The sequence below is a fragment of the Leptopilina heterotoma genome, unplaced genomic scaffold (assembly GCF_015476425.1).
Source record: "Leptopilina heterotoma isolate Lh14 unplaced genomic scaffold, ASM1547642v1 Lhet_53, whole genome shotgun sequence".
Taxonomy (NCBI): domain Eukaryota; kingdom Metazoa; phylum Arthropoda; class Insecta; order Hymenoptera; family Figitidae; genus Leptopilina; species Leptopilina heterotoma.
The window spans coordinates 1,190,098-1,215,366 of NW_025111115.1; the positions used below are offsets into that span (position 1 = coordinate 1,190,098).

General features: G+C 22.0%; 1 protein-coding gene across 1 annotated transcript in view; it reads left to right on the forward strand.

The window, feature by feature from the left end:
- The first annotated feature begins 940 nt into the window (after positions 1-940).
- Positions 941-25,269, forward strand: part of LOC122508249 (potassium/sodium hyperpolarization-activated cyclic nucleotide-gated channel 2) — a 242,980-nt gene continuing 218,651 nt past the window's right edge. Inside the window, exons 1-2 of the mRNA XM_043621500.1 lie at positions 941-2,792; positions 14,152-14,710. Coding sequence (XP_043477435.1) covers positions 14,673-14,710 — 38 coding nt within the window. The 5' untranslated portion in view covers positions 941-2,792; positions 14,152-14,672. The remainder of the gene's footprint in view (positions 2,793-14,151; positions 14,711-25,269) is intronic.

Genomic DNA, 25,269 nt, shown 5'->3' on the forward strand with positions numbered 1-25,269 from the left:
AAAAGAAAAATTAGAGAACAATTTTTGAAACAATGTCAAATTTTTAAAACTGGGAAACATTTAAACAGAAAAAAATTTTTAGAAAAGAAAAATTCTATAATTAACAGGATTTATAATTGAACAGAATTTGAAATTAAAAAAGCAATTAATCAATGTAAGAAGGAAGGACAGAAAAAGAGGAAACAAAAAACGAAAAGTAAATTTTGTTGAAACAAAAAAGGATTTTTTTTAACAATACAATAAAAAAATTGGGAAAACAAATTTTAAAAACAGAGAAATTAATAAATTGGAATTAAAATTCAAAATCTGCACAACCTACAAAATTTCGAACCAATTTTACAGCGAAAATTAAAAGAAAAATTTTTTAAGTCAGAAAAAATTCGAAACTTGAAAATATTTCAAGAAGAGAGAATTTTTCCAAAATTTCAAGAATTTTCAAGTAAAAGTTCAAGATCCAGAAAATTTTTTAAATTCGCGTCAATTCCAAACGGTGAAAACAAAAGAAAATTCTTTTGAATAAACAAAAACAGGAAATTTTATAAAATTACGCCTAAAAATTGCAACATTAAAAAATATTTCAAAACTCAGAGAAATTTCATAATTTACAGAAAAAAAAAAATTCAAAATCAAGAGAAGTTTTCAATTGAAATCAATTCCAAACGAAAAAATACAATAGAAAAATCAAAATCAGGAAATTTTTGAAATAAAAACTTTAAAACCTTTGAAAAAAAATTTGAAACAAAGAAAAATTTTGAAATTCCAACATTGGCGAAAAAATTATAAATTTAGTGAAAAATTTCAGAATTTGTTGGAAAAAATAATTTCATTAACAAAAGGGAAAAAAGTAAAAAACACAGAGAAAAGCGAGTGTTGTTTTTGATGCGGGTAAATTTTGGTAGGGTAATTTTAGTGAGGATAAATTTTCTATAATAGAAAATTTACCTTATTTTCGGTGTTAAAATAACACTTCCGAGCTAAAGTTTGATGCAGACACTTTTAACACCGAATTCAGTGTTAAAATAACACTCACTTTTTTCTGTGAATAATCTTTAAGATGAAAACTATTGGCAGAATTTTAGAAAGAAGATAAAAATTCGTAAGAGCAGACACGGTATATTTGTAGCAGATTTAATATCATCGTGAGATTATTGGAGTTGAGAATTCGATTTCCCGGGAAATTGCTTGATATCTTTGATAATTAGAGATATGCTGCTGTGATGCTGGGACCACGTGATGATGATGTTGACTCTAGAGACCATGCAACTCGACTATAAATTCCATTGTCCCAATTATTATCAACATAAATACAACAAGTAAAAGAAAAATTTTTTCCATCAAAAAAAAAAAAAAAAAAACTAGAAATTACACTGGATCCCTCCTTGCTCCAAAGGATGCTGATTATCAAGAATCATCTCAAAGAAGAAATTATTTTGAAATATCAAATCTTTCAAAATACACTGATTCCCCATTTTCACATTACTTCCATTAACATTAAAAGTAATTTACAAAATAATTTGCAAAATATTTTTCTCCCTTTCAATTCATTTCAATCCGAAAATAACAACTGCTCTATTTCAAACCATAAAATAATAAATTTAACGGATTATTCAAGAAATTTATTTAGTGCGAAAAGCAAAATTAATTCGCGTGGCGAAAATAATTTTACGATCAAAAATAACAGTACTAATAATAGTAATAATAATAATAATAATGATAATGTGTCAAACGTCAATAATACTTGGAGTAAAAATAATATCGCGACTATCAATAATTCATTGATCAAGAAGAGGAAGAATAATATAAAAAGTTATAAATTTATCAGTAATGAATTAATTTGGCAAAATTTTCTAAAGAAAAATCGTGAATACTACGAGAACGTTAAGAGGAAAATTAAAATTGTTTGGAAATTTATTGAAAATTCAAATTTATTGGAAATTCAAATTCAAGTAGAAATATTGATGGATGAAAATATGAAATGTCGAGAGAATGGAAGTAATTTAAATAATGTCGATTTGTTGAGAAATTTTCGTTCATGGATTTTAAGGATGTTACTGAGATAACGGAATTTTTGTACACATTTGACCCGATGATGAAATCAATGAGAGAGCGAGAGAGGGAGCGATGAGAGGGAAAAAGAGAGACGATTTCTAAATCCAATGGCTTACAAAGTGCATTTTTTCACAAGCTTACTCTTTTCATAGAAAAATTTCACTCTGTTATAATAATTCCAAGAGAAAAAGAAAACGAAAAACAAGAACGAGAAAAAGAGAAAGAGAGAGAAAATTAAATTATATTTTTCCCCCTGAAAAAAAAAATTAAATCTTCTCCCAAGAAACTTGCGAAAATCACTTGCGATTTGTTTGAAATTTGCTTGAAAAATAAAGAAGAATAGAGAGAGAAAGAGGAAAGGAAAATCATTTTCAAAATATATTTCAATTAATTAAGAAGGTTTTTGATCAATTCTCGCGACTGTGATCTAAACACTATAAATACAGTATAAGATATAATAACGATCATTCATTGTGATACTAACGGTTAACATTATTATTTATTATTACAAAAAAAATAATAATAATTACACTAGAAACAAATCGATCGTGTGGTAAACAATTCTATTTCCCCCATTTTCAAAAAGTGAGAACTCAAAAATATCGAGTTTTCGGATAATTTTTCTTTTTTTCAATCGGGAGGTGGTAAATTTTTTATTTTCAAACGAGAGTGATCAGCAGGATTTGTACAACGAATTTTCGGCCCTGGATCCAATTCTCAATTGTGTTTCAAATGGCATTCAGGTGAGTAATATTTTTTACTTAAAAAAAAATTTCTTTTTGTATTTTTAGAAATTTTAATTGTAAATTTTTATTTAATAAAATTATAATGAGAAAGGGGAGGGCACTTCCCTTTGCCTCGTGTTCGCTAACTGCTCACTTATGGAATTTAAAAAAAACAAAGAGTCATTCCATTATATTTCGACTAAAGTCGTTGCTGACTAATTTTAAAAAATTATAATATTTTGCAGGAATGATGTTAAAGATATTAGGATCACCGAACAAAAAGAATTTTTTAAATATTTTTTATATTTATTGTAAAATAAGCATCTAAAGTATATGAAGTCGTAAAAACTGTCACATTTTCATCTATTAGAAAATATTAAAGAAAACACATAATTTACTATAAAAATGTAAAAAAGTTATAAGAATTTATTAAGAATGAATTGTTTTATTATTATAAATTGATAGAAACAATTATTAATAAGAAATATTAAATAAAAAAGGATTTTAAAGTTCACCTGCCAAATAACCTAATTTTGCAAATTTCATTCACTAAATGTGAGAAAGAGAAATCATTAAATTGAATAAAACCTTATGAAATATAAAGAACCTGTGATTAACTTTTAGTTTTTCTTATCACTTTCTTCCTTTTTTCTTCATAAATGTTAAAAAATAAGCAATTAAAACTGGCACTTTGCTTATTTTCACGATTTTAAAATGCAAATAACTTCTGCCCAGAAAAATGAAAAATTACGAAAATTGGACAATAATTATTTGATCACTAAATACACTCACTGGAAAAAGATTTTCTTTGGTCCCGAAGCTATTTTCCAAATTCATTACCTTTAAACTTTTTACTATTTTTATCAGGTTAATACATGTGTTTTTTAAAGGACGAAGTTAGCTCTTCTTGTTTAATCGTTTTGAACCAACTTCAGTTTTAAAAAAATCACATGTATTAACCTGATAGAAATAGTGAAAAGTTTAAAATTAATTATTTCGGAAAATAGCTTCGGGACCAAAGAAAATCTTTTTCCAGTGAGTGTATTTAGTGATCAAATAATTATTGTCCAATTTTCGTAATTTTTCATTTTTCTGGGCAGAAGTTATTTGCATTTTAAAATCGTGAAAATAAGCAAAGTGCCAGTTTTAATTGCTTATTTTTTAACATTTATGAAGAAAAAAGGAAGAAAGTGAAAAGAAAAACTAAAAGTTAATCACAGGTTCTTTATATTTCATAAGGTTTTATTCAATTTAATGATTTCTCTTTCTCACATTTAGTGAATGAAATTTGCAAAATTAGGTTATTTGGCAGGTGAACTTTAAAATCCTTTTTTATTTAATATTTCTTATTAATAATTGTTTCTATCAATTTATAATAATAAAACAATTCATTCTTAATAAATTATTATAACTTTTTTACATTTTTATAGTAAATTATGTGTTTTCTTTAATATTTTCTAATAGATGAAAATGTGACAGTTTTTACGACTTCATATACTTTAGATGCTTATTTTACAATAAATATAAAAAATATTTAAAAAATTCTTTTTGTTCGGTGATCCTAATATCTTTAACATCATTCCTGCAAAATATTATAATTTTTTAAAATTAGTCAGCAACGACTTTAGTCGAAATATAATGGAATGACTCCAAAGATAAAAGAGAAAAAAATTTCTCTATTAAAAAAATTTCACTATTTTTATTGCAAAATGTTATTTTTTATTCAATAATATTTTTATCATAAATCAGATGCAATTGAAAAAAATTTGTAATTTATTTTCTCTCTAAAGCTCTTTCTTTAAAGATATTACATTGCAATTATTTTTCATTAGATAATTTATTTATTTGCATTAAAATTTCAACTACTTGATAAAATTGTTACCATTTTTATTGCAATTATTGTTTCGTGTCGAATAGAAAAAATGAAAAATTGTTTTTCTAATAATTATTTTCTTAGAAACAAAAAAAATATTTAGTCAAATTTACATGAATAAATAAATAAAATTGCTTCAATCTTTTTTGGAATTATTATTTTGTAGCAAATAAAAAAAGGAAAATGAAAATATTTTCAACTTCAACTTGTTGATAAAATTAAAATTTACAATTTTTTTGCAAAGAAGCAAAAATCATAAAGAAAGCATTGACGAAACTAAGAAATTAGAAAAAAATCCAAAGGAAACGATTTTTTTCTAAATGCATGCGGAAAATAAGAAACAAAAATAGAAATTTTATTAAAGCAAAGAGTAAATAGAAAAAATCATTATAATTATTATATTTCGTGTCAAGTGGAAAAACCCAGGAAAATTTTCCTTCCCTATTATTCAAATTTGGAAAAAATAATTTCTTAAAAGAAATTGAGATTTATATGTAGACGTGATAAATTATTTATTTTGTATAATTTTTACACTCCTCGAGAGACTAAGAAAAAAAAGAGACAATATAGCTGTGTGCTAAAAGAAGTCAAAAAATTTATTTTTTTCTCTCCTCCTCACAAAAAAAAGAATAGTTGCATTTCTATCTTAATACTTGATTTATAACTGTCATAAGTCAAGTATTATAATATTTGAGAGGGGGAGCTCTCTCCGATACATTTTAATATTTAGGAAACGATGAGATTGCATTTAATGTAATTACTTTTCATAGATATCTATAAATACCATAATCACCCCCGTCGGAAAATTCCATGGAATTATTCTTATCATTCTTCCATAGGAATTATGATTTTCCTAAAATTTCAAATTCAAATCTTTATGAAATTTAACAACTTATAATAATTTAAATTTCCATAATATTTTTCAAAAAAAAATTTAATTATTTACAAAATTTTTAATAAAATCCTTCCCTAGAATTCAATTATTTTTACAAGTACTAAAATTTTTCCCATGAATTCAATTATTTAAAAAAATGTAATAAAATTCGTTGCAAGAATTCAATTATTTTCATAAATAATAAAATTTTTCTTAGGATTTCAATTATTTTTAAGTACAATTTTAAATTAATTCCTCGAAAAATGTAATTATTTTCAAAAATTTTTTTGCCAGAATTCAATTACATTTCACAAATAATAAAATTCTTCGCTGAAATTCAATTATTTTCAAAATCTACTGTTTTAATAAAATTTCTCAAGAGAATTCAATTATTTTTAAAAAAATGTAATAAAATTCGTTGCAAGAATTCAATTATTTTCATAAATAACACAATTCTTTACAGGATTTCAATTATTTAAAAAAAGATATAATAAAAATACTTTACAAAAATTCAATTATTCTCCTAAATAATAAAATTCTTCATAGGATTTCAATTATTTAAAAAAATATAAAAATTCTTTACAAGAATTCAATTATTCTCCTAAATAATAAAATAGATCATAGGATTTCAATTATTTAAAAAAAGATATAATAAAAATTCTTTACAAAAATTCAATTATTCTCCTAAATAATAAAATTCTTCAAAGGATTTCAATTATTTTTAATATAATTTGAACCTAAATTTTTCGAAAAATGTAATTATTTTCAAAAATATTCAAAATTCAATTATTTTTGAAAATTCATACTATAAATGTTTTTAATATTCAATTATTTTATTACTTTTTGATTTAAGTAATTGAATTTCTGCAATCATTCGTAACTGCTTCTAAATTCAATTTTCTTCAGTACTTTAATAAAAATTCGTGACTTTTCCCTGACCTGTGGCAACCCTGGAAATATTAAAATATTTTTAAAATAAAAAACTTGCAGAATTTCCATGGAAACTCCACGGAAATTCCATAGAGAACTTCCATGGAATATTTCGACGTTATATAATACGACAAGTGAATTTCTAAAAATTTCCATTCATCTATAAATTTATACCACACAACGAAATTGAGTAATTTCTTTTTTAAACTCTAATTTTTATACCGCGTGATACCAATTTTTGTTAGACATATAAAAAGCACGCACGGTAAGAAAAAAAAAGTTGGTGTTGAGGTTTTAATTTAATTTATGTCAGAAGAGAGGTTGAAGATCATAAAACTCAACCGGGAGCCTTCAAGTAATAAAAAGTAAATGTAGTATTTTATGTTTTTTTTTCTAGCAAAAAAAAATAAAATAAAAAAATAAAAAAAATCTTATAAAAATTTACCGTCTTCCTTCGGTGTTGATTTTATTACATTGTTTTCTTCTCTTCAAATAAAGATTTACATTTCTTTTAGGTCATTTTCTTTCAAATTTTCACAAAATAATAATTTTAATTGTAGTTTATATATTTATTTTTAAAAACCCAAGAAAATTGAAATATAACTAAAAATAAAAATTAGAATAATAATAATTAATACAAAGAACATAATTAACGTTTTGTATCTAAATTCAAGAAATTTAAAAATTTTTAAAATCAAAAATTAATAATACTAATTTTTAAAATCAATAAAAAATCTTGATTTTCTATATTATAAATATAAAATAAATAATTGTTTTTAGTTATTATTGACTAAAATGCTTTTTTGAAACAAAACTTTTTTCTCCTCCTGAATTATTTTATATTTTCTAATTTGAATAAATTTTGAATAAATAAAATTTTAAACTGTTATCAAATATCTTCTTATAATTTGCGCAACTAATGTAGTAAATATTTAAATTTTTTTTTTTTTGGGAAAAAATGTATCACCTACTGTCGGTGAATAAATCCGTGAATCATTCATCATTTTTTGATGTATAACAATTTATCTGACAAGTGGATAAAAAAGGGGGGAAAAAACGATTTAGAATATCTTTTGAAGCAAAGACGATATTTCTCCGATAACTGCGATTCTTTCTATATAAAGTATATATTATATATTTTTTAAGTATACAATTCATGTACTTTAAATATATTTTTATTTATACTTGAAAAATTGTTTTTTTTGTCAAGTTTAGAAAGGAAGTAAATAAAAATTTTATCAAATGGAAATTCTGTCAAAGGAAAATTTTATTAAAAATATGTCAAATATAAATGTTAAGAAATTAATTTACATGCGTCTCGTTTATATATTATTTCTGAAGACAGTTTTACATGTAAAATTTTTTAAAAATTAGTTAATTTTTAAATTTAAATTTATTTAAAAATTAGTTAATTTTTAAATTTAAATTTATTAAAAAATTAGTTAATTTTTATGCTAAAATTTACTTTCGAAAATAATAAAATTTACTCTGAATATTTTTATACTAAAATTTACTTTCGAAAATAATAAAATTTACTTTTATATAAAAATATTTATAATGAAAAATTTCTAATCGAATTTGAAATTTTTGAATCATTGACATCATAATTTGCATAATTTGGGGAATGAGGGAAGAGAAAAATAAGAGACTGAATAAGGCGGACAAGGGTAATCGTTTTGCGATCGATTTATATATAAATCTCTGATGGTTGGATGCGTGCCATTTACATCTAAAATTATGCGCCTTTTTTCTCACCACGTCCCCATATGTGTGTGTGAATATTATCCAAACAAAACTATTTTCTCAAACAATAACATGCGCACGTGCCTCATTCTCTATTCTGTCCATAGAAAACCATTTATAAAATACGAATATAGTGCAAAATTTACAAATATTCCAAAATTCAAACTCAATACCTACCGCGTGTGCGTTTTTCATGATTTATTTATGTTTTATTTTTATACAAAGAGAAAAAAGAAAGATTAAAATTTTCTTCCTTGGAAATTTTCCAATATTTATCGGGTCTTACAGAATTTTGTCAGTGTTTCAGTAATCAATCATTTCAAATTTGGTCGAAAATTTATTTTTCTTCAGAGTATTTTTCTTTAAATAATAACAAGATTGCCAACGGTCAGGGAAATAAGGGAATTCAGGGAAAAGTCAGGGAATTTTATTAAAAATACTGGAAAAATTAAAATTTTTAGAATTTATAAGAAAATTCTGAATTTTTGTTTATTTTTTGTTTGCCTCATAAACTATATGAAATTATCACGAATTCTTCGCAGAAATTCAATTATTTTCGAAAATTTTAACGAATATTTCGTCAAGAATTCAATTATCTTTATAAATTGCAAAATTTTTCCCCAAAAATTCAATTATTTTCAAAAGGTTTTCCCAATCAATGATTTTCAATGTATTTACTATTTTCATAAAATTTATCACAAAATTTAATTATTGAAAAAACTTTTTTGATACAATTCTACGAAAATATATTCAATTATTTTCATAAATGATAAAATTTTTTTTAGGAATTCAATTATTTTCATCGTAGAATTTCAAATATTTTTAATTCAATTTTAAATAAATTCATCGAAAAATGCAATTATTCTTAAAAATTTTATTAAAACTTGACGAAAAAATTCAATTTTAAGAAACATTCAATTATTCAATAAAATAATAAAATTCGTTGCAATAATTCAATTATTTTCTAAAATTTTAATAACATTCTTGTCAAAATTTCAATTATTTTTAGAAATTTTAATAAAATTCTTTTCAAAATTCAATTATTTTCAAAAGTAATAAAATTTTTCGTAGAAATTCCATTATTTTCGAAAATTTTAACGAATATCTCGTCAAGAATTCAATTATCTTTATAAATAGCAAAATTTTTCACCAAAAATTCAATTATTCAAAAAAATAATAAAATTCGTTGCCATAATTCAATTATTTGAAGGAATTTTAATAAAATTCTTTTCCAAAATTCAATTATTTTGATAAATAACAAAATTTATCACAAGAATTCAATTCTTTGAAATGTAATAACAAACTTTGCAAAAATTAAATTATTTTCAAAATTTTTTTAAAATTCTTGTCAAGAATTAAGTTATTTTTATAAATAAATGCGAAATTCTCCTCAAAAAGTCCATTATTTTCAAACATTTTAATAAAATTCTTGTCAAAATTTCAATTATGTAAACAAAATTTAATAAAATTCTTCTCATGAATGCAATTTTTTTCATAAATTATTATTTAAATTCTTCTCCTAAATTCAATTATTTTCAAAGATTGCGATAAAATTCTTTAATTCAATACATTTCAGTAAAATTCTAATTAAATTCCTGAAATGAAATTAATTATTTTCAAAAGTTGTTAATAAAATTCTTCTTAAAATTTCAATTGCAAGAAACATTCACCTAGGGTATTCAATAAATTATTTATTTTTGTATTTAAATAATTGAATTCTCGTAGAATTATGTCTAATAAAAATTTATTTCAAAATGAATTTCTGTTTGAAATTTTAGATAGTAATTGAATATTAAAAGCATTATAGCGTGAATTTAAGAAATAATTGAATTTTGAAAAGGTTTTCAATTAAAATCTTTGAAAATTTGAATTTTTCATATTTTTAACTAACAATTCTGTAAAATTATTTTTTTTAAAAAAGTTTAATTGAATTTTTCTAAAAAATTATTTGAAGTCTTTATTTTTTAATAAATATTTAATTGAAGAATTTCCGAAAAATCAAAATTTCGTAATGTTGAATTGTAAAACAAATGGATTTAAAAATTTTCTTCAAATTACTTTTTTAAAGAATTTTTTCAAAAATTATTAAAAATATAATTGAGTTAAAGAAGAATTTTAGTTAAAAAATTCTAGAAAATAGTAATAATTGAATTAAAATGATAAAAATAATTTCGAAGAAGTTAGAGTAACAATATTTAAAGTTAAATATTTTAAAGTTTGAATTTGAAATTTTTGAAAACTTTATTTTCTGTGGAAAAGTAATAATTAAATATTTATTTAAAAATGAAGTTATTAATGTTTTCGAATAATTTCACAATTAAAGAAATTCGTTAGTAAATGTAGTAGAACATTTTTTTTAGTCATTTTTTGAGTGAATCAGAATATTTTTTAGAGCCAGGGAAAAAGTGAAAATTTTGTCTGGAAATCAGGGAAAAAGAAAATTAAATTTTTGTTGTAACCCTGTAATAAATTTTCTAATAACATGTAAAAATATTATTTTATATATTTATTATTTTTGTTCGGAAAAATAAATAAGATTTGAGTAAAAAATTATTATTTTGTTGATATTTGAGAGTATTTGATATTTAGATCCGTAAAAGTTGATCTATCTGAAATTTAATGCAAATGAATATTTTTGAGATAAAGAAAATAAATATATATATAATTTTTTTTTTGAATTTAACTCGCGAATCGAACGGTACGAAACTATAATTAGGTCCACATTGGTCAAACAGTAGATTATCCTATCTCTATATGTGAAGTCGTGATAGTCGCCGGATATTGCTTTGCTATTTAAGTCACAGATTACTTGCGCGCCACTTTGTTCGTTTTCGGGGTGAAACGACCAGAGCCAGACACTCGCAAAGCATTTTCCGACCCAATTTCAAAATCCGTTATGTAATTATGAAAGTTCGACTGCGTTTCCGCCTTGCCACTCTCTGTGCGGCAAACAACATTTCTTGTGTTATAATAACTAAAACAAAACATCAAATTCCGCCGTTTCAGTCTCCTTCTATTTTCTCATCGTAAACATGCATCTCTCTTGTAATATTTCCCTCTCTATTATTTTCCCTTTTTTCACAAATCGGAAATTACGATACAATATTCTATTATATATTAGTTTTTTATTTTATTTTTTTTATTATAAATTACAACTTATTCAAAAAATTTCGCTAATAAAATAAAATTAGTAGATGTTTCAGATAAAATATTTTTGCCTCATTAATTTTAATTTCAAGGATAGGAATTAAATTCAAAAGGAACTAGAGGAAAGGAAATAAATCTAATTCTAAATAAATAACTGATAATTCACTTAATTCAATTTATTTAATTTGTTTAGTTCATTGAAGTAAATTAATTTATTTAAGACTTGTATAATTCTCTCATAAAATATAAAAATACGATTTCGGAATATTTTACACTGAAATAAAGTTTTTTCTCGCAATTTCAAAAAAAAGAAAAATAATAATTTAATAAAAGTTTACAAGAAATTGTCGATTTGAAGTGAACTTTTTCTTTTTTTCGCAATTTACTACTATACACTTGGAAAACTCTCTCTTTCTTTCTTTTAATTAAAGAAATTTTTTATATACAATGCAAAACTTAAAAGTACTGCTTTTTACAATTTATATAAGAAAAATAAATCCTTTTCATTATTTCTTTTGACTGAGTCAAATATACTTTCTGGGTCAATCAAAAATTTTCTCTCTTTTATTGTTCATTTTTTTCTTTCTATTTTCATTTAATAAATTTTATCCTTTCTGTTTACATTCTTTTTTCCACTATATTATTTTTTTACTATTTATCACTTTTTATTATTTTATATTATTGTTATTATTAGTATTTATTATTTTTTTTTGTGTAAACACAAATTTTTTTTTAAATTATTCACTATAACTTTAATTTCTTTCACATTATTCGCATTAGATTTTCTTAAAATAAAAAAAGTATATTTAGAGGTATATTACACATTTTTTAAAAATTATTTTTATCGTGTATCTACTGATTTGAATCGGATGAATTTTGAACATTTTTTTTCTTTATTTAGTTCTATATATAGTTCAAGAGGGGGAGAAAATTAAAAAATATATGCTATAAATTCTTGTGTTATTAATTGAGTAGGTAGTAATTAAAAAGTAGGGCTGTTATAAAAGAGGATACTATTTTTGACTGAGATGAAAATTAGTATTTATAATAATAGTACCAGAACTTTATCTCTACTATTTTATTTACTATTTATGCACCCGGAGAAAAATTTTATTTGAGTATATTTTTATTTTTTCTCTATTATTTATATATTCATTTATTTGTTTTTTTTTATCTCTACTTGCTTATTTATTTTCTTTATACTTATAATTTCTATATTTATTTATTATTTATTTATTTTGATTTTTTATATTTAGTATTGTTTATGCACGTTAAAAAATAAATAAAAACAAAATGTTCAGTTTGACTAATAACATTGTCGTTATACAATAAAAAGTATTTTTGTTTCCAAGCAAATAAATTGAAATCAAACGGAACAAGTTTTCGTAACAAATTTACGTGTGTCAATTGAGTGCGGACATGAAGTTTGAAAGTCAAATATTGCGGAAATTTCAAATCGATTTTTTCATCTATAATTTTCCTTTTAGTATTGATTTATTTATAAAAACTTTTACTCATTCGCTTTTATAAAATACATATATATGTATATATATAAATACTGCATTGGAATATATAATTCTGAAATCAATAGACTAATGTAGCACGTTATTCTGCAGTAAACGTTACATCAATCTGTATTATTATTATTATTATTTTTTTTTTTTTGGAAAATTTTTTTATAAAATAAATAATAAATTTTGTAAAAAGACATTTTTGTGAATAATAATATCAAATTTTACTAATGATTTCTTTACGAAATTTTAATAAATCCTTCGAAACAAGTCAATTATTTTTATAAGTATAGTAAAATTCACCGCAAGAATCACATAATTTTTTGTAAATAATAAAATTCTTTTCTGGAATTCAATTATTCTCAATACAATTTTCATAATTTTAATAATTTTAATCTTCAAAAATCATGTATTTAATTATAATAATTAACAAGCACGATTATTTTAAAAAGTTTAAAAAAATTCTTTGTTTAATTCAATTATTTTCAAAATAAGTTTATTTGAAATTTTTTTTAAATTCTATTATTTTCCAATTTTTTAATTAAAATTCTTCAAAAATACAATTACATTTCAACATAATTTTTAAAAGTAAACAAATAAAATTCATTAAAATATTAAATTTATTTCAATAAAATTTGACAAAATTTTCAATTGTTTCAATTTTTTAGAATTATTTTCAGAAATACAATTAATTTAAAAAAATTTTTTATTACATTTTTTCAAGAAACAAATTTTTTCGGAATTTCTTAATTAAATTATTCAATACTTTTTGTTAAAAAAAATTTAAAAACTTATTCTTATTTATTTTTCCACAGGAATTAAAATTTCAAATAATTTCAATGAAAAACCTCATGAAATTTAATTATTTCTAAAAATTGCAACTGTAATTCTTTCAAAATTCAATTATTTTTTTTAGAATTTAAATTTACACTATAAAATTGGAATTATTTTCAATTATTATATATAATAATTATTTTAATATAATATTATATAAAATAAATATAAAAATAATAATTATAATAAAAAATATAAAAATAATAATTTTTGATCATTAAATAGTAAAATAAAAAATAGTGAGCAGTTGGGGAGTAAGAAGGCTTGTAAATTGATATGCAGAGGGAAAAAAAATTGTAGACAGGGGAAAAAAAGCTCGCGCAGCCGCTATGCGCCTGCGCAATCCTTTTTTCCCCTGTCTACAACTTTTTTCCCCTCTGACGTCACCCAGTCTATAAAATTCCATTTTCAACCCAAAACGAGATTTTAAAACAATTTTTCAATGGAAAAAAAATTCTTTTTCAGCCAGAAGACACTTTTAAGTCAACTTTAAATTCACCTGAACTTCAAGCAACGGGAAAAAAAGAAAATGAAAAATAGTGATTTTTAACGCGACATAAAAAAAGCCCAGAAGAACAAAAGTGATTGAATTGGTGTTTTTTTTTTATTTACAAAAGAAAACCGTGTGTTGAATAATTGGAGAAAGGAGAAAATTAATTGAAATTAGTTTCTAGTGTGATAATAATCAGAGTAAACCGCCCCCTGATTAGAGGGGGGTGGGTAAAGTTGTCGTCAGAGTGGGTGCCGGTGCGGCTTGGGCGCGCCTTGCCCGTCGGCTCGCCCGCAGACTAGCACGTCGCTTCGTTGAAATTTTGGGCCCATTCCCGGGACAAGTAGGGCTGGCTACTTCGGGCCAAGCACACGGCGCCGCTGGGGTGGCCCAGGGGGGGGAGCAGTTCAACGCTCCCCCCACCACCGAGCGCCAAATCACCCCGCCCACCAGTTCCAGCGCCACCTGGACCTCCAGCCGCACGAGGGTGCGTGCCATGTCGATGAGGTGTCTTCATCGGCGAGTATCTCATCCGTAAGTTGACACTTCATTTTTTCACATCTCTACTATTTCTACATTTTTTTTTTCTATTTATCATAGTTCGCATGTTGCTATTTTATGCCGAGGGGATTTTAATTTAGGGATTTCCTGAAAATTTTTAAAAAGTCGAAGTGGTTTTTGGAAACGGTTCCGAAATTTTATGGAAACTAGTCTTGAAAGTTTTCCATGTGGAAATACTTCCATACATGGATTCCTATGAAAAATAAGGAAATATTCTCTTGTATTTTTAAAATAACCAATTTCTAGTAAATATAATTAAATGATTTTTTTTAATTAGAAAAATAATTAATTTTAAGAAAAATAGACTTACTTTGTGGATCTGGATACATGCGGAACCTACAAGAAAAAAAACAGTTGGTCGTTAATTTTTATTACATTTTTGCAGGGCTCGAATCAGTGAAAGTACTTAAAAATTTAAAATACGGAATATACGGACCAAAAATTAAAAATTACGGACCAATTTCTGACAAAAATTTAAACACTCAGAGATAAATAAGAGAACATTTTACTTAAAACAAGAAATTAAATTTTTCATAACTATAAAACATGAATTTTTAACTAAAATTCTTCTTTAAATCGATTATTATATTATAATTTTTAATAATTTTCGAAAAAATTTTTTGTCAATTTTCAAATCTATTTATTTACAATAATAGTCAATTTTACGAAATTTTAATTATTCGTAAATTCTTCAATTAAATAAATATAAGAAAATAAAAACTTAAAATAATATTAAAAAAATTCAATTAAACTTTTTCAAAAAAATTAATTTCAAAATTCAATTATTAATAAAAATTCACGCTACATTGATTTTAATATTATTCAATTACCTATTATCTAAAATTTTAACTAAAATTCATTTTTAAATCAAAATTTTCATTAAAAAATTCAACGAGAATTCAATTATTTAAATACAAATTTAAATGTAAAAATGCAAATAAATAATTTATTGAATAATTGAATGTTTCTCAAAATTCAATTCCCATAAAGAATCGTTATCAACAAATTCTCAAATAATTGAATTCTTTCGACGAATTTTAATAAAATTTTTATGAATAGTTACGAGAAAATATTTTAAGAATAGTTTTCGAAAAATTCGATTAAAATTGTAATAAAAATAATTGAAATTCTGCAATGAGTTTTATTATTTGTGAAAATAATTGAATCACTAAGAAGAATTTTATTTCTTTCGAACAATATTTAATTTTTGCTTCTACAAATCCATTATTTTTAATAATTTTCGAAATAGTTGTTTATAAGAATTTTCAAATTCATTTTTTTACAATTCAATTTTACAAAATTTCAATTCTTCGTAAATTCTTCAATTAAATATATATTAGAAAATAAAAATTTTAAATAATTTTAAAAAAATCCGCAGTTAAAGTTTTTTATAAAAATTAATTCCACAGAATTGTAAGTTAAAAATATGAAAAATTGAAATTTTCAAAGATTATAATCTGAAACCTTTTTAAAATTCAATTATTTATCAATTATTAATTATTTATCATTACGCTGTAATGCTTTTTATATTCAAAAATTATCTAAAATTTCAAACAAAAATTCATTTTGAAATAAATTTTTATTAGAAAATTCTACGAGAATTCAATTATGTAAATAAAAAAATAAATAATATATTGAATATTTTGTCGAATGTTTCTTACAATTAAAATTTTAAGAATAATTTTATTAACAACTTCTGAAAAATAATTAATTTCTTTTAAAGAATTTAATTAAAATTTTACTAAAATTTATTGGATTAAAGAATTTTATTGCAATTTTTGAAAATAATTAAAAACTTTTGAAGAATTTTATTAGAAATTTTTAAAAATAATTGAATTCACGAGAAGAATTTAAATAATAATTTATGAAAAAAATTGCATTCATGCGAAGAATTTTATTAAATTTTGTTTAAATATTTGTAATTTTGACAAGAATTTTATTAAAATTTTTGAAAATATTTAACTTTCTGAGAAGAATTTCACTACCTATTTATAAAATTAAAAATAACTTAATTCTTGATGAGAATTTTTCAAAAATTTTGAGAATAATTCTAGTTTTGCAAAGTTTTTTATTACTTCTCAAAAGATTTGAATTCTTGTAATGAATTTTGATATAAATCAAAATAATTGAATTTTAAAAAAGAATTTTATTAAAATTCCTTAAAGTAATTGAATTATTGAAACGAATTTTATTATTTTTTTTGAATAATTGCATGTTTCTTAAAATTGAATTCTCATAAAAAATTGTATCTATAAATTTTTAAATAACTGAATTCTTTTGACGAATTGTAAGAAAATTTTTCAGAATAATTACATTTTCGAGGAATCCGATTAAAATTGTATTAAAAATAATTGAAATTTTGCAATGAGTTTTATTATTTATGAAAATAATTGAATTCTTAAAAAAAATTTTATTATTTACGAAAGAATTGAATCCCCGTAAAAATTTTATTCGAGCCCTGTTTTTGATAAATGTTTTTTATAATATAACAAATTATTTCTATTAGGGATATTTAAAAGAAAATTTTTAATGAAAAAAAAAAATTTAATTGATTCAAGTAAATTTAGTTGTTACTTGAATCAAATAAATTTTATTTATGAGTAAATGAAGTTGTGATTTTGAATCAAAATTTTCAGTATTTAAAGCAAGCAAAAAAAATTTCATCTGAAACAACTAATAAAAATTGTATTATATATTAGGAAATTTTAATGGTTAATTAATAATTAATTATTTTTTATTAATTAATGAAGCAAAAATTCAACCAAGGGTTTACTAATAATTAGTTATTTTTAACTCGTTTTTAACTTATTAAGATTTAGAGAGCAATTGGAATGAATATTTTTATTCTTTGCGGGTTAATAATAAAATAAATGACTTTATATTATATATTTTTTCCTCGTAACAAAAGAACGAACAAAAAAAAAAACTGGAAAATTATACCTGAATTAGAAGAAAAATTCGTACGTGAAAGTGAATTTTTTATATTTCGTGAAGAGAAAACCATTTTCTCGAGTCCCTATATAATTTTCAATTTTTTTTCTTCTTTTTTTTAAATAGAGAAAAAATGGAGTGAGTTGAAAAAAAAATTTCAATTGTCTATTGGACAAATACACTGTTGGATTATATGACGACTTTGGCTTATTCTCAGTAGTAAAGGTTCAGCTTTAGTCAGACAAGGCGCAGAAGAATGGAGAACGCTTTATTGGAATAAAGTATAAATGATGCTGACATTTATGTGAGGTTCTTTTTTTATTCTTTATTCCTTTAGTTACAACATTGTCGTAAAAATTGGTTTTCTTAGAAAATTATTCTTATTATTTAATTTTACAATTTCTCAATATTTAATTAGAAAAATGAATCAATTTGAGGCTAAAAATTTTATTAAAGAAAATTTTTTCTTTTTTGTGGAAAAAATTAATATTTCTGGTATACTGTAATATATATTTAATAAAAATAAATACTAATCATATAAAAATAAAAATCATATAAAAAAAAATTATTTTCATTATTAGGTTTTATTATTATTATTATTTTTATTTGTATTTCAAATTCAATATTTTACGCTTTTTCTAGTTAATTGTTAAAAAATAAGTTAGAGATATTTATTATTATTGTTATTAGTAATTAAATTTGTATGAACATTTCAGTGGGTAAGATGATATTTTCTATTGTTTTCTTCCAAGTGTTTTAAATCGTTGCTAATAAGCGTGTGTGTATCTATTGCTGAATGCCGATCATTCTTCCACGACAGCTATTTCCTTTATTTAGTAATTTATTGCGTGCAGTCGATTGGCTATTGTATTGGCGTCGGTTAGTTCACTCATTGTTGGCAACGTATGGAAACCATTTCTGGAATTTTCGAGACTAGTCTTTTTTTCTTTTTTTTAATCCTCATAATGTATTCATTTTTAAATACTTCTATAAATAATTGTTTCATAAAGATTAAATTCATTAAATTGCATACAAATTTTTTTATAATATTTTCATTTTAATAAAAAAATAAAATATTTATTTATTAAATTAACGTTTTTTTACTTATAATAATAATAAATAAATAATTATTATTAACGCTATGAAAAATTTTTTTTATTAAATTTCATTCAATAAATTAATTTTTCAATTTTCGTTTTTAATTTTTTTTTATTTTGTTTTAATTTATATAGAGAGAATTTGTTTGTTTGCAATATGAATTAAAACACACAATGAACGAGGCAATTATTTTTTGAAAAGTAATTGAAAATTAAAAATAATGAACTTTTATTTTTTTGACACGTAATAAAAATAAATACAAAAGAATGAAAATATTGTTTTTTTTTGTAAAAATAAAAAAATTCGCTAAAAATAGAAAAATGAGAAAATATTCCTAAAATGAAAATAAAATAAAAATGGAGAAAAAAAACAAAAGTCGAAAAATATATTTTTAGAAAAAATAGACAGTAATCAATGTTGACAAAAAGAGAATTGTATCTTTTTTCAAACACAAAGTTTATTTCGAAAAGTTCTTTTAATATAATGAGTTTTCTGAACTGTCACAGAAGCGGGGAAAACCTTTTAAGGGAAAATTATATTTGAATTTTATGGCGTAAGGAAAAATAAAAGAAATTTAAATGAGAGCTAAGGGAACAAATTTATTTGAAACGTTTCCAAAGTTTCTAACTTGATGGATTCCTAATTTTAAACTTGAAAATGTTTTCACATATATATAAAGTTTTACTTTCAAAAAAGTTATTGACATTGAAAAATTCCTAAAAAATTAATTTTTCCTGTCAATTTTTTCCTCTGCGAATTATATTAATTTAATGATAAAATATCATGGGGAAATTTTTAATAAAATTTTAACGTTCGAACGACGTATTTTTAAAATATATTTAGAAAACAATTTATGTTTTACTGAAAAATAAATCAAAAACAGCATTTAAATATTAAAAGGAATAAAAATTGAAAAATTAATTTATAACAAAATTTAAAAAAATATTTTATTACCAAAAAAAGAGATGGATATTTTATTACGAATTTATAGTTCGAAAAATGTGAATATATTTTATACTTGAAAATATTAAAACGAAGCAAAAATAAAAAAAAAATTTCCTTGTAAAATAAAAAGGAAAAAAAGTATCGACAGTGTTATACCAACGAAAGCATTACTGTAAAACTAGTATGGATTTTATGGATAGCGAGGAATTCACGTTCCACTGAAATTGATGCCAAAATACATTGGTGATTTGTTTATAACGACTGATTTTCCATTCCGAAAAAAACCTCTCATCTTTCTGGCTCGAAAAAAAAGAATTTGCTATAAAACATTTTTCAATAATATGCAATAACCATAAAATTGTCATCTCTATGAAACGAACACGCTAAAACTTTACTGTCCGCCATTTAACTAACAATCCGAGTGAAAAATTATTACAGAAGCAAACGAAATTTTTTTTTCGCAAAAAAAAGAAAACAAATTTCAAGTAGGTATTTTTTTTTCATTTTTAAAAAATAAATTTCTTGGAAAAATAAAAAAAAAAAACAGTTGAGTTTGAAATAATTTCTCTACTTCAATATTATTGACAATTTTTTTTTCTTTTTCTTTTTTGAAACAGAAAACTGTTTGAACCAGTAAACGTTAGAAGGAAACGGCATCAAAAGTTTAAACTGCTTTTAAGTTTGAAATATACAGATGTTTTTCTCTCAATCAAAAGGTGAAAAAAAAAAATAAATAATAATGTTGACGGAACTTTTAAAGGAAGAATAATTAACGAAGCCAGTTTTAAAAAGTCTCGCTTTTTATTATTCTCGTTTTGTTCCTGTTTTTAACATATATAAAAAACTGTTTATGAACGTTAATTAAATTTGCATTATTTAATATTTTAAATTAGGGAAAATAAATTTTTTTTCTTCATTATAATGATATTTTTCTTCACATAGGGGAATAAATAAATTCACAATTATTACCATATACATTTTGCATTTGTAATTAATGCAAACCCTCATTTTTTTTTTCTTTTTTTTTTTTTTTTTTGATTAATGCAAATATTTTTCATCTTTGCTATTTTAATTTCCCTCGATATTTATTCTTGTGGTAGAGAATATAACTTTTGAAAATTCGATTTATTAATGAAAATGAGAGGATAATGAAAATTTAGCTAATTCAATTATTTTTTCTAATAAAATAATTGAATAATAATAATTAAAGTTAAGATAAAAAAGTTTCTAATAAAAATTTATATAAATATGAATTTAGCGTGAATTTTCAGAAATAATTAAATTTTGAAAAGGTTTTAAATTATAATATTTGAAAATTTGAAATTTTTATAGTTTTAACTGAAAATTGTGTAGTTTTAATTTTTTTTTTAAAAGTTTAATTGAATTTTTTTTAAGTTATTTCAAGTTTTTATTTTCTAATATACTTTTAATTGAAGAATTTCCGAATAATCGATTAAAAGGATTTGAAAATTTAATATAAAATAATGATTTTATCAGTCGGTCATTTTTAATTATTATAAAACAATGTGTTTTATAAACAATGTGTTTTATAAACAATGTGTTTTGTAACAATTTTTTATAAGTTCTTTAATTTCAAAAAGGTTTGAATTTGAATCTTTTGAAGAATTTTAATTTCTATGGAAAAATTATAATTTCTAATTATTTTATTTTGTAAAATATATGTAGTTTTAAAAACCTGGAAAAATATTGAATATTAATATTAATATTAATATTAATTTATAAATATTAAATATTAAAATATTAATATTAAATATTAACCTGGAAAACCTGGAAAAGTCAGGGAATTTAAAATGAGCAAAAGCGTGGCAACCCTGTGAATTTATAAATTGATCAGTATTCATAACAGTAATAAATTTTTTATTCAAAAAAAAGTAAAGTTGTTAAAAAAAGAATAGGTGTTTTTTTCCTTTTTTAAAAAAGAGTGTGGTTTTAAAATAAAAATTTTAACAACCCGAGAGAAATGCAAGTATGGCAAAAATTTGGTATTTTTTAATGGCCGAAGGGAAATCGTTTCACGATTTTTCATTGCAGAGAGGAAGAGTTTTTCTCTATTTTTCTTGCACGACATCACCCAGTCTCGTCGGTTATTGCAAGCGTTCATCGGTATTATAAGATCCCCTCGTAAATGATATCTCACTAGACACTTATAATGCCATTGATCGACATTTCAGCAAGAAGCTTATACGGGAACTAGAACTACTGGTCCGGCGATAATGTTACGTCTGAGTCATTCCAAGTTATCCCCGAGTAAAATTCGAGGAGACTGCGAGAGATAATTTCTTTTTCAAAACTTCATTTTTCCGAGAAATATTTTTCAAATCCTCAATAGGGTACAGATTTTTTTTATTTATGTATTTCTATGTTTGCTTTCTCATATTAGAGGAAGGATTGTAATCAATCAAAAAAAAATTAATTATCGAAATAATAAATCAAAAAAATAAATGACCAAACTAAAGAATTAAGAAAAATTAATCAATTTTCTTCTTTTGCAATATTATTTGTATATTGTATTATTTCTATTTCTGACAATAATTTCTTTTGAAATAACTTAATTCTATTAAAGAAAAGCCATAAAGTTATTACTTATAAATCATTTAATGAAGCATTTTTTTGAAAATTTTTAATTTCAATTCTGTTCAAATTAGATCCAATTTTAAAAATTTTAACGCAATTATTTAAAAGAATTTAACTATCTTAATCGGTATATTAAAAATCTTTCCAGAAATTCAATTATTTTCAAAAAATTTTTAAAAATTCTCGTCAACATTTTAATTATTTTTATAAATATCAAAATTCAATTCTTCGCCGAAATTCAATGATATTCAGGAATTTTTATAAAATTTATTGTAAAATTCAATTATTTTCATATATAACAATATTCATCACAAGAATTCAATTTATTTTGAAAATGAATAAAATTCATCGCAGAAATTCAATTATATTCAAAAATTTTTTTTAAATTCTCGTCAACATTTTAATTATCTTTATAAATAGCAAAGTTCTTCACCGAAATTCAATTATATTCAGGAATTTTTATAAAATTCATTGTAAAATTCAATTATTTTCATAAATAACAATATTAATCACAAGAATTCAATTATTTTGAAAATTAATAAAATTCAATTATTTTCAAAAATTTTAATAAAATTAATGGTAAAATTTAAATTATTTTCAAAAAATTTTCTTAATTCAATGATTTTCAATATTCTACTATTTTAATAAAATTTCTTAAAAGAATTCAATTATTAAACAAAAATTTTGACAATATTTTGACAATATTTTACACCAATATACAATAATTATTTTCCAAATAAGTAAAAATTTCACAGGAATTCAATTATTTAAAATAAATTTTGCATAAATTTTTTCCAAAAAATCAAATATTTAAAAATTTGGCATTAAATTCTTTGCGCAGTAATTCAATTATTTTCATAAATTTTAAATTTTCTTTGAGGGATTTAATTATTTCCATAAATAATAAAATCATTCGGAGGAAGTAAATTATTTTCATAAATAGCAATATTGATCACAAGAATTCAATTATTTTCAAAAATTTTAATAAAATTAATTGCAAAATTTAAATTATTTACAAAAATTGTTCTCAATTTAATAATTTGTATATAAAATTATATTTAATGGATATTTCACAGTAATTGAATTATTAAAAATAGAATTTGCACAAATTTTTTCGAAAACAATCAATTGTTTGAAACTTTTTTTTTTTTATAAAATTCTGCTCTATAATTTAATTATTTTTATAAATATAATAAAACTCATTGCAAAATTTTAATTATTTTTAATAAAATAATCGAATTTCTTGAAAAATGTAATTATTCTTAAAAATTTTATTAAAATTCGTCGAATGAATTCAATTATTTAAAAATTTATTGATAGAATTATGTATACGAATTCAATTTTAAGAAGCATTTAATTATTTAATAAATGATCTATGTTTGTTTTTAAATAATTGAATTCTCATAGAATTTTCTAATAAAAATTGATTTATAAATGAATTTTTGGCATTTTTCTCTTTTACAATTTATTTTTAGTTTTGATGAACTTTTTTTAATAAGGAAACGAATTAAAAAGATTGTTTCTAAAAATAGAAAATTAAGTAATAACACATTTTTACTAAATAAAAAATTGGTATAAGAGAAATTGAGAACTATAATCTTTGCTAATATTTATCCAATTTACTTAATTGTCTATTTGTTTTTAAATAGAAATTTTTGTTACGTATATACAAAAATATTTCAAAAAAGGTAAAAAAAATTCTATAAACTCGATATTCATTTGCTTGAAACAAATGAATTTTGTAACATTCGGTTGATTTTAATCTATAAATAATCCCCTTATTCTGGTGCGCAACTACTACAACTGTGGTTTGCTAAAAAGATTGATATTTTTATTTCTTGAAATAAAAAAAAATTATCTTAAACAAGATTGTCAAAAATTAGAGAAATCGGGACAAGTGGAGAATTTTTTCCTCATTATTTAACATTTCTAATAATAATAATAATAATTTAATTTTAAATTAATAAAACTAATTTAGCACAAATAAAATCAATAACATTTTTTTTTGGAACCAAATGAATCAGAAAACAAAATTTGAGTTAAATAATTTATCTTTATCCTGAGTGAAGAAATAGAATTTTAAAATGTGTCTATAGAAGAAAAAAAAATATGATAAAATCGATTTTATGCATCACGCGTCGAAATAATAATGCAAAGAAAAAAAAACAAATTAGTATAAAAAAAATAAAGAGAAATTAAGGATATTCTGATTATCCTTCACACAAACTTTTCGTGCTGTGTATTTAAAGTCATACTTTATACTCCAGTTCACTTTTATCATTGTCCAACAACATAATAAATCGTTTTTTTATCAAGCGACCTATTTTTCTCATTTTTCATTCGTTTCATATATTCTGACAATGGGGAAACTCGAGTATTTTCCCACAGTAAATTAACGAGAAACTTTAAAGCAATTATATATGTATAAAAAAAAATTTAACTCGCACGTGATTAAAACTAAGTGTGCTGAATTTTTTTTTAATTATTATTTTACGTCTGATTTATTTTATTTTTTATTTATCAAGAATTATTTCTCAATGTAAAATATAATTAAAAATAATATAATTGTGTATAGTAATACAATTTAGAATAATATAATTGTGTACACTGAAAAAAATTCGGTCGAAATCTTTAACTACTATTACCTAGTTGAGTTGAAAGTTGTCAAATTAATTACTTTTTTAGTTTTACTAACAATTTTTGTGTAGTTGATTTTACTACTTTGAATATAGTTGAAGAATAATAGTTTATATAACTAAAAAAAGTAGTTAAATTGCAAAAACAACTACAAAATCTAATTACATCAACTAAATTCTTAGTTCTTTTTACTACTTTCGGTAGTAAATATAAATTTTTAAATTCAGTTGAGGACCTATTGAATCACTCAGGGTAGTTAAAAAGTAGTCAAATCTACTAGTTTTTTTTTTGAGTGTATGTAATAAATATTTATTGTAATAAATTTA